Source organism: Calypte anna, chromosome 12 (genome assembly GCF_003957555.1).
Source record: "Calypte anna isolate BGI_N300 chromosome 12, bCalAnn1_v1.p, whole genome shotgun sequence".
Taxonomy (NCBI): Eukaryota; Metazoa; Chordata; class Aves; order Apodiformes; family Trochilidae; genus Calypte; species Calypte anna.
Genome location: NC_044258.1, coordinates 17,224,156 through 17,235,582, shown reverse-complemented (window position 1 = coordinate 17,235,582; position 11,427 = coordinate 17,224,156). Strand labels below are relative to the sequence as shown.

General features: G+C 41.8%; 1 protein-coding gene across 11 annotated transcripts in view; it reads left to right on the top strand.

Moving 5' to 3' along the window:
- FOXP1 (forkhead box P1) overlaps nt 1-11,427 on the top strand; it is a 377,025-nt gene that overhangs the window by 340,279 nt on the left and 25,319 nt on the right. For all 11 annotated transcript variants that reach the window (XM_030458438.1, XM_030458449.1, XM_030458445.1 and 8 more), the window contains one exon: nt 5,362-5,445. In XM_030458438.1, coding sequence (XP_030314298.1) covers nt 5,362-5,445 — 84 coding nt within the window. The remainder of the gene's footprint in view (nt 1-5,361; nt 5,446-11,427) is intronic.

The window sequence follows — 11,427 nt, the reverse complement described above, 5'->3', positions numbered from 1 at the left end:
ATTGCCTTTCTAAATGCTTTTGAGTCCTTTCTGTCTCCCTGCACCTCGCTGCTGTGTCTGGGCAGCTCTGACACTGTGTCTGTGTGTAGGCAAGAGGTTTGCAAAGAAGGGGAAATTAAAACAATGTTGTACATTATATAGTTACCAGCTATTGAAAAAAACCTATTTTGTATGCAAGAGAGCAGTGTAGAGATATATGGAAAGCCTTGGGCTAAGTACAGAAGATAATTACATTTGGAATTTTACTGAGTTAAGTCATTTATAGCTTCAAATAGTTGGAGAGAAAAATCAGCAAAAACACACTTAAATTTCTTGTTGTTACTTTTCAAGATAAGCATTTAAAAAATGCCTTTTATCTTCTTATCTTACAAATTGCCCTTTTTCTTTCATAGATATTTCCTAAATTTTACTTTCAGGAACACACTGGCCATGACACCCTTTCACTATTAGCTGAAGCAATATAAACTATTTTAACACAAGGTTTATGAAAATTGAACCACTAGTCATAAATATCAGATTCTTGCAGAAAATGTTGTGAGAAATGGTCTGTTCCTTTGAAAAGTTTCTCGGGAATTAGAAAACAAACAAAAAAATCTTCAGTCTTCCAGGGAATCTGAGATAATCTTTTTTCCAAGATGCAGCAATATTCAGGCTGAAGGTAAATCTAGGTTCTTCTTGTTGTCAGGCAGTTTGAACAGCATTAATCCCTTGTTCCTCCTCCAACTGGGAATGGCTGTGCCTGGAACTACAGGAGGATGCCCTGTGTTAATGGTTGGACAGGACAGAGATGATTGGTCTATAAACACCTGACATTAATTTTTAAAGATTTATTAGCAGTAAATTCTATTAATTGTTATAAGTGACTAACAGTTACACCTTCACACATGTTCAGGGCTGGGGAATGATTCTCATCTTAGAGTCACTCCATAGGAAGGCAGCATGAAGTCTCTAAGACAAGAACATCATTCCAAAGTTATGTGAGGGCCAAAAAGCTCCAGGTTTGTTTTTAGAAATCATACTAGCCCACTAGATAGGATGATCTGGAGGCTTTATTTAGCTAATGGAGTGAGACTATCTAGGCATGAGCCAGCAAAGATAGATGGAAGAGGAGGGTGGTCGTGCCTGTAAGTTCCCCTCTTCTCCTTCGCTTTTCATCTGGACTATTGGTCCTCTGAGACTTTAAAAAAAAACAACAAAACAAACAAAAAAAAGGAGTCTAAAGCATACATGAGGATTTGTCCTCCAGTACTTGGTTTGTCTGGCTGCAACCTAGTTTTGCAGAGATCCTTAATAAAACAGAAGTCTGGCACAATAGCAGGGTTTTCTACAATGTGGTCTGCAGTGCCCAACGTGCTGGAGCAGGAGCAGTTTTAGTCAAAGACCATTGAGCTGATGATACTCCTGCAATGGAGCAGTGGCCACAGAGTGGGGACAAGAAGCCCCCTGACCAACTGAGTTTGTGAGTTTGGTAGGAGAGGGAGCTGGAGCCTTCCCTACTTTGGCCCAAAGTGCTCAGCACTGAGAAGCTTTGCCTTCCAGTGGAGCTGTGAAGCATCACATGAAGTTCAGGGTCCAACAGCATGGGAAGATCTAACTGAGCACCATATCATGCATGTACAGCCCCATCAAGATAGGGGTAGAACTTAACAAATTCATCTCACCTGAGGGATGTGCTTCAGATTTTGTGCAAAAAGGAGCCAAATGCAAGCCTTTTTCTCTTTATGCTCTTACTTATTTTATGCACAATAGTTTTTTCAGTGTCACAGAGAAAGACAAGTATAGTGTCTTAAAGTAATTTTTAAATTTTTTTCTTGGAAGAAACAGGTCTGATCTGTTTCATGTTTGATTGCAAATGCCCCTTTGCAAAAGTATCTTAAAGCTTTGGTCTTAGCATTTCCATCACAAACATACTTAAAATATCACAGACAAGGTAGAGATCTGCTCATATTTCACTTTGTTTAAACCATCTTGACATGATCATTTGTTGCCATTATAAATAGTGAGAATTGGGCTGCTGGGTAAAACACAAACACAGGAACATATCCATAGCTAGTTCTTAGCTGGAACAGGACATGCATTTTACAGCACCACCTTGGAGTGGAAAAACATTTCAGGAAGACAAAAAGGCTATGATAAGTTTAAAAAAGTGTCTCCTAATGGGAGCATGAAGACAGCTGACCATTTTCAGCTTAGTGAAAGCACTGCATGGGCCTATTTTCCTAAAGCATCCATTGATAATCCTGAAAAGTGGATCTTAAACCTTTCTAACCTGACTAGGTGCCTAGAGTATGGGAAGAGGCTACGTTTTGGTTGTCTCTTGCATGGCCTGTGCCTCGTTTCCTTCCCTTTGTCCTTGGTCCTCAAAATCCTGCTGCTGAAGTGAACTCCCCTTCCTGTTGATGTGGCCTTGTTGCTCCTGTCAAGTGCCCTCCCTGGGTTTCCATTTTCACATTCCTGCTCTTGCCATTGTTTTCTGTCTGGTTTTCCTTCTGTGCAGTTTCTCCATCCTCTGTGTCTTCTCTCTTGCTTCTTGGTTGCCAGGCTCCCATGATGTCCCCTCAGCTTGAGCCCCTCTTGGCCTGTGCTTTCTGTGCCTTCCGTCTCCTGCCTTTCCTACCTGTGTAGTTTTAGGATTTAACCACTCCAAGGTAGGGCACGTGTCTTGGTGTCTAAGTTGGCAAAGCACATACCTTGCTCTGGATGGCCCCTACATCATGGTTGTACCCACAAGGGTGAGGGCATCCTCACAAAATCAGGCTGGTCATGGAGAACTGGGTGGCCATCTAAAAACTGTCACCTTGCAGAGCTTTCCAGATGGTTATAGGAAAAAAGAATGAAGCTTCAGATGAGACTGTAGTATGGTCCTCAGACGTCCTGAACAGAGCAGATCCTTTTGACCATGGAAGAACAGTCCTTGCCCAACAGCACTATCAGGAGATCAAGAGCATTTTCCTGCCTGTTTACTAATAATCCCCATTTCTGGACCATCTTCACTCCAGTGAGTGCCACCAGTGAAAATTTGCTCCCATTGGCAGCCAAGCAAGCTCTTGTGTCTTCTTTCAAATGACCCCACTGACCACGGGTCTACTAGTGACATCCTAGTTTTGTATCACTGCTGCCTTCTGACCTAAGGGAAAAACAGTTTAAAGAAATTCTTCAGATTTTTTTTTTTTTTTTACTTCTCTTCAGTGCTTTGAAACCGAGAGACCTCTATTTTTCATAATTTAAACTCCTGCCTTTAACTGGGTGAGTGTTTGAATTCCTAGACTATGACAGAATGCTAGCATGTGTCTGCCTGAAATGTCGAGAGGATCTTTAATAACCTCCATCCAGCAGTAACAGCGTTAAAAGCATTGCTAAGATGATGAGTGAAAACACTACAAACAAGGAGCCTGGCCAGCCAGAGGAGGTGCCCTGCTCCAAGGGACCCGGGGGAAGCTCTGCAGGGTGTTTGCCCCGTGCTGCCCGTCTGCCTTTCCCTCCCGCTGCCTCGGGTGCAGGCAGGAAGCTTTCAGGTGCCTGCCTTTTATTTATTTTGGCTGGAAGATGTTGTTCTTCTGCAGTAGCCTGCAGACCAGAATGTAATGCACAGATGACCCCTCCAAGCAGCCCAGGTGCCCAGCTCTGAGTGGGAGATTGCACAACAGAGCTGAGCTGAGGATACAGCTCTTGCTTGGGTTTAATTTGTTTTGCGTGAAGCGCGGCGGCTTGAGGGTGAGACCTCTTCTTTCTCTGAAGAGGTCCTCAGAGGACTCTCAGAGAGACGAGTTCCTGCTGCAGCACTATGATAAGAGCCCATTGCTGCCCTTCGGCTCTTCTGTGAAGTCCAGCACAGATCTGGTGATGAGATTGCAAGAGATCTGCCGGAGGTGTCAGGATTTCTGTCTTGCCGTTGAGATTTTTTGACCAAGAAAAGAGCAGCTGTTTGAAAAACCCAGTGATTTTTGCTTTTGCACTTCCAGAGGACACAGTGGTGACACTGTTTTTTCCTTTATTTAATTCCTGTCTTGGAAACCCGTGTGCCAAGTTTTATCCCATCGTGATGCCTTTCTGGCATGGTCAGAAGCCCCTCTCCTTGCAAAGAGCAGGGCAACCTTGACTGTAAGGTTATGAATGGGGATTTATGGCCAAGTCTCCTTTTATATATACTTAGCCCAACTTTACTGCTGCAAACAGATGATGGTGATAAGGTGGGCAGGTTGTTTAAAGTTTTGCTGGAATGTGAGCACAGTTCTCCTCTTGGCACCAGGAATCAGACTTGTCTAAAGCAAAAACACAGCTCTGCAAAAATGGTCATTCTTAAGAACCTGATCCAAGTCTCGCTGGAAACAAGAGCCTTTATTTTGGGCATGTAGGTTAATAACACGCCTTTTTTCATTACCATTATTTCTTAATATCTTTCCACTGTGTTTTTTTTGAAGAGCAGCTGGAAGAAGTCCTATTCGCACATACAAAAAAATTCTTGCTTCCAAAAATAGTGAGATTTAGTGCCTGGCCGGTGTGTTGAAATAGACTGGGAAGCTGTCCTGGCCCAGGAGGCGTACAGTGTGATCCCCCTGGGTGCAAATCTCAACCAAAAAAATGCAAGAGGCATCCAGAGCTTTGCCCCAACTCTTGGCCATGATGGGACTGATGAGAAAAGGTGACAGCATTGGTCCTGTTGTATTGAGTGCCCTGGGAGCTCTGAGGTTATTCCTGACACCGTTGGCCATTCCCACCCTGCTGCCCTCAGGTGTATGCCAAAGAGATGCTGCTCCTGCCCCTGACTCAGGACGCTCTGCTCAGTTTCCCAGCCTGGCAGCCCAGGGTGACCCCCCGAGGGGCTGTGCCACCTTCTCAGGTGAAAGCAAGGTGTTTTTTAGAGCTGAGACCCCAAGGAGATGCCTCATGTGGTTTAACCACCACTGTCTGTGCTTGCTGCACATGCCACAGAGCTGTAGGTGACATGAAAGCCATTCTGTCTTCGTGCCACTTGTTTTTGGGGCTGAAAGAAGGCAAAAGCATCTCGGAGCTGCTCCCTCCCTTGCTTTCTGCTGAGCTGGAGTGGGGCTGGTTAATAAACATGATTCACTGGTGTCTTTTAGCTGTCATGGCTAGAGTGAAGTTCTTGGTGCCAGCAGGTCTAGCTCTTCTCACTCGAGGGCTAATGCATTTTGCTTTGGGAAATAGTGACACCCAGCACCAGGCCTTAGCTTTACCTCACAACCAGACCATATACAATTTCCAAACTGCTCAGCAATAAAACTCTTTCTGTCTCGTGCCTCGGTGCCAGCTGTTTTAATTAGGAGTAATCAGAGGCTGGGTTTTAGTCATAAGACTAACGGGGCGGTGTTTTGTTTTGGTTTTTTTCTCCCCTTTCAGCTTGCAAAAGATAAAGAGCGCCTGCAAGCCATGATGACACACCTGCACGTGAAGTCAACTGAACCAAAAGCCACCCCTCAGCCCGTAAGTACCCAACTGTGCCACCAGCAAGCAAAACCTCACAAGAAACCCCTCTTTCCTGCTTTTCCTCTCTCATGGCCTGCTTCAGCACTGGTGGCAGAAATGCAAGGTGCTGCTTTGCAAGAGGCACCACCCCAAGCACCCAGGTTTCGTCTTCCCCATCTCTTGAGGAGGTTTGAAAGAAGGTTTGCTCTAAAGCTGATGTATTGGCCTTTTTCTAGCCTCAGATACTAGCCTGGAAGTCGCTTTGCATCAGTCTGACTTGTGTGAAACCTTAGGAAGTGTTAGGAAGGAGATGTAATTAAATTATATTTAGTATATTTATTTTGCTTTCTCCCAGTCTGACAGACATTTACAGTAGAAGAGTCAAGCTGCACGTTTTGATGATAATCGCAGTTACTTGGTATCAGGTTTTACACTGTTGAAACTGAGAAGGGAAACCTTTTCTGCCCCAGATTGCTCTTTGAAAAAAGGGGCTTGGGGGAAGCAAGCAGCTTTGCAGCCCAAGAAAACTCCTGGGTACTCCCAAACCCTGGCAGATCCACCATCTCGTTCCCTGACCAAAGTGACTCTGGGCCATTGTTTTTTCCCAGCCTCTTAACACTGAAAATTTTCCTCAGTGCTTCCAATGATTATTCAAAATGGAGAGAGTGCTTTGCTTCTTGATTTTAAGATTTGTAAGATTTAAAGGTACACTGGCTTTATTTGATTTTGCTTTGAGTCATTGTGTGAAAATTAATTGAGCGTTGACAATCTATAGTTAGTACCAGCAATTTTAATCAATATGCAATGATGCAGCATAATGACAAAGTATTGGTTTATCTGTTTTGACTGATTTTTTTTCTATAAATAAAGCAAACACACACCCATATATGTGTGATTTATGGTGATAGAAATAAAAAGGAGTCAGACTATTAACCCAGCAAATATGGTAGCCTGCCAAGGTGCAGTTGGTAGACAAAATTAATGTCTGAAACAGAACACATTACAGAGATAGAGAACATAAAATCATTAAACACTTCGCGCGCCCATTTTTACTAGAAAAGGATTTCTCAGTTTCCATGTAGTTGGAAACAAATGGCTGCAGAAGTGCATAGGGAGGCTACTAGACAGAAAATTGCAAGCTATTCAGGGATGCTGGAGCAGATGTCAAAGTCAACGGGAAATTTCTGGTGCCTTCTTGGAGAGAGTTGAGCGGTAGGTATGAACTCTTCCATTTAAGCTGTTGAGATGCTGAAAATTGCTTGATACCAGTGGATACCAGCCATGTAGAGTAGAAAGTGCTTACAGTGTCTATAAAAATAGCGTTCTTCTAGTTTCTCCCATCCATCTCAGCCTGAATGCAAACACTTTGGCGCATTGTTGGCAAAGCCATGTAGACCAAACAGAATGGGGGGGAGGCTTGGTTTCTATAGCTCTTACTGGATTAAAAATTAAAACAGCGGAATAATCTGGGAGTCTCAAAGCACTCTGCCTTGAGGCCTTTCATAACAGCAGTGCCCCTCAGGAGGAAGGATTAAAAACTAAAGGGAGGAAATCATAAGGAGAGCAGAGTTGGGCAAGGCAGCTCGTGATCAATGCTGAGCCACGGAGGGCAGGTGGCTTTGGTGGGATGTTGTAGGCTGGGGAGATACCAGGAGGTGTCACCAGGAAGATTAGTGTTAATGGGTAATAAACGGGGTAAAACAGTGGAGGGGTAAAAAAAAAAAAATAGGAAAAAAAAGTGAAGGCAAGGGGAAAAGGGCTGTCTTGATTAGTATTAAAAATGTTTTACATTCTGGAAAATTATAGCTTTGTTGGGGACCTCCTACTAAATTTATTTTTAACTGCTCTATTGAAAATTCTGTACCACTAGTCAACATTATCTCTCAGTTGCTCAGCACAGTGTTTCTTTATTAAAAGAAATAGGCATGAATATTTTTGACTGAAAAATTAATAGCTTTTGAATTCATACACAGCAGGTTTTCTTTTGCAAAGAAGTCCAATATCGCTGCACAGCACTTCTATAACCATTTATTTAGAGTCCAAGTCAAACCTTTGACAGCTAGAGCAGTGTTACAAGCCAACATAAAGAACTCCAAGATGTAAACCAACAATAGGCAGTCTGTGTGAGGTTTGCCATTGTCAAATACATAGATTGTTTGGATTAGTTTATGTAAATGTACTGTTGTATTACCCTTTGGAAAAAAAAAGATCACATTTGTGTATGAAAAGTGGTTTCGTTCACAGGCAGCATTATAAATTCCTTATCCTTTAACTTACATGTTAGAAGTAAAAATTGGTGCCTGACAGGCATATATTGTATGGCACTCTGTTGTTGGATTGAAACTGCCTTCTTTTCATTTATTGAAATATAGAAAAAATTATTATAGATACCATCTGATAAATCAGAAATTATTAAAATATGTATAGGTGAAGCATTTGAAAATTAATTATAAAATGTAGAAGTATAGTGTTTTGCATAAATTGTGCTTTCCTAGTGAAAAAAATACACAGGCATTGCATAGACTGTGCTAGACCCTAGTCCTTTTAACTCAGTGGGATAAGACTTTGGTAAAAAGATCTGATGACCATTATTGCAGTGTAAAGTATTCTTAACATGCAGTAATTAATTTTTTTTTTTTCCAACATAACTAATGCAAGGTGTATGATAGAATTAATATTTTACGGTGCATTGGTGATTTTAAAGGAGAGAATGCCTGCAAATCCAAACAGAACAGTGAATTGGGATTTAAAATTTCAGCCTTTTCATCACAGAGGAAACGTTTTTATTCTGCTGAAAGAATCTTAATTCTTGTTTTTAAATGATCTCACTGCTGGTGGATAAAATTGGTGACTGTTGACCATGTGCCACTTGTGATCCACACTGACCATTGGTACCATGTTTGCTTTTTGGGTGAGTTTGGTCCAATTAGGCCAAAGCCAGGTTCTTGGTGGTTGAGCATTGATCCCAAACTCACCCATCCTTGGTCAAGGGTTGCTTATCCAGTCTATCCACGTCCATCCATCACATTCCCACCTTCAGGTGGCTTTAGCTCCCTGCAGTAAATGTGACCTTGGGAAGGGCAGTGGAGTGGCCCTTGTGTTTCTCTACACCAGTCCCCCAAGGCATCTTTAGTTCTTTGAAAGCTGGTGAGATTTAAGCATGTTCTTACGTAGGGTAGTGATGTGTGGCCTAAAGTTTTGGCAGGTAGGTAGATACTTGCATGAAAAAGAGCTTTCTGATGGGCAGGCTGGGGAAGGAGACCATACCAGGAGCTGGGGCAGGGCTTCTTTAGAAATGTCCAACTTTATAATGCCTAATGATGCAGCACCTTAAAGATAATGGATGGATGTATCTCACAACTTAGCATGTAGTGCATATAAAGTTGTTCCTCTTGCTGCTACATGTGTTAGTGAGACTAAAATGCCAGAATGAAGTGAGAACAAAGCTGGCTGTGAAGGAATACACTGTGATGTATTTTGTGAGATGATGTTTTTTTCAAGATAAAAAAGGAAAAGAACAACCACAACACAAAAGGCAGAACAACAATTACTCAAGAGTTACAATTCTGGCTTTGCTATTAAGATACCATCCCCTATGTGCTGTTTTCATTGGTGTTAGTGATCAATATGAGAGGCTGAAGTGGAAATCTATTTTCTTTCGGGGGATTAACTAATACTGAAGTTCATAGGAAGGGAAGGAGAAGGAAAAAGCATCAACCAACAAGTAATTCTGCACACTAGGTGTTATATCCATCTTTTAAAAATAGACAGAAAACTTTTAAAAAAACTTTTGGCACTTTAAATAAAATGCACTGTTAGATGTCCCTTCTTTAATGTATTTTTTTTACCCTAACCATAGCAGTTAGGATTGTTATGAAATACTGTTTTTAGCAACTGTAATAACAAAGCATTAAAAAAAAAAAGTCTTTTAACTGTTGAGGTAATGACTGAGCATTTTAGCTGCTGTAGCCATACTTTATAGTTAGAAAAAATAACGATATGCAGCAATAAAGAGAGATTCACAAGCACAACAAAAGCTGTTTTTATATACTGGTTTTCATTAAGTCTCACTCCTCGGCTTCAGTTTCCTCAGTATTCCTGCCAATAACAACACCTGCTAAGTGATTGCTGCCTGCCAGGCTCTGCATCTAATACACTCATGTGTCCAGGCTGAAATGAGAGAGGAAGACACAGCATTTAACCAAGTTTTAGGCCCACCATTAGCTTGCTCTCCCTCCCTCAGTGTCAAGAAAAGGAGTTGCTGCTCCTTTGTTTCAGTCCCAGAAACTCTTTACAGATAAATCCTTAGCTCCTGTTGGGACCAGAGTGGCAGCATCCATCAGGAGCCACTGCCCTGCAGCAGTGGGTAAGGCCTCACCATGACACTTAAGAATAGATATATAGTTATTTATATATATTTTTTTTTAATTTAGAGGAGTTTTGGGGGCTTTTTTAATGTGCAGCAGCTATTGTCATGTAAAGTGTTTACACAGAAAGAAATCAGACTTAGCCCTAGTGGGAGAGCCACTTCCTGGAATTATATTTTATGGAGTGAAGGAGAGGGTAACCTCTCTGCCTTGTTTATATCTAAAGGAAAAAAAAAAAAAAAGAAAAATTACCCAGTCTTCACCTTTAATAGGAAGACATAACTGTTTCTTGAAAGGAAAGGTTAATAGTAAAATCCTAAGCAGGATATTGAACACTGAAGCAATTATGGAATTTGTGATTAAGTTAAAACAGGATGAAGAACTCTTCTCAAAATACAAACACAAAGCACCCAACAAGGTTCAGTGATTGGATTTGCAGAAATTTAGGACTGAAAACTTGCAGTGTTTGGTGGGGTTTTTTTTGTTGCTTATCTTTTTCCTTCTTGTTTTTGGTGGAGTTTTTTTTGTTTTGTTTTGTTTGGCTTGGGGTTTTTTTGTTTTTTTTTTAAGGCTGGAAGAGGCTCCATCCCCAGTACAAACCTTACAAAACCCTTTAACTCTTTGGTGCAAGGGCTGTGCTCTCCAGTGCTTGGTGAGTGCCTCGTGTTGCTCCTTAGTGCAGCACAAGAGTTCTTGCTCCTGAAAGCACTACCTGGGTGATGTGGGCACTCTGACAGCACTGATACCTCATCCAGAAATTACAGTATGTGGGAAAGAGGCTGTTTGCAAAATACCAAGGAGAAAACTTTTCTAATCATAGTAACTCATTTTTAAATAGAAAATGCAAACAGGGAGAAACCGTGTCAAGTTTCCATCAGGAAAAGAAACCCTCCCAGCCCAGTCCCCTCCCTGCTCTTTGCCCTTCACAATCACCCAGGGCTGCTTGCACCGTTGTAATTGATGCCAGTATTAAGATTTAATAGTTTACCATTCGGATTAATAATTCAAGATGGCAACAAAACCAACACCATTCATAATTTGTTAATTCTGCTCTAATTCACAACCGATTTTTCAGCCTTCACCCTATAGATACAACAAAGAAAGCGGCGGGGAAGCTCTGTGGAGGGAGCACAGCTCTCTCCTCCCTTCCCCTGGCTCGTGTTTTGTTAACAGCACCGTCAGGGATTGGACCTGGGCTGGAAGAGGAGAGTGTCATCAAATAAAACACGGAAAAAGGAAAAACTTCACTAGCACTCGACGAGGTCGTGTTTCATTAACTTGTTGGTTCAGGCTCACAAATGGTCGTCGGAGGTGAAAGGCAGCAGGCTCGCTGCGTTCCAGCTTTTTGTTCTCTCTTTCCTCACAGACTGCAGTCATGTTTAATTTGGAAACTGGGCTCCTTTGGCAAATTAGCAATTAGAACAATTTTGTGGGAATATGTATATGTGTCATTAGTTTTCCTGCAAATTAATAGCAAGAGCAGAGGTCAGGCAGAAATTTTCCACTTGACTGCAGCTCCTCTGTTGAGATTTGGCACTTTGTTTTGGAACGGCCACAGCTGCTCAAAGCCACAGTCTTCCTTTAGGAACTGTCTTTTAATTAGTTTACCTCATAGCCATTATTACAAATATTA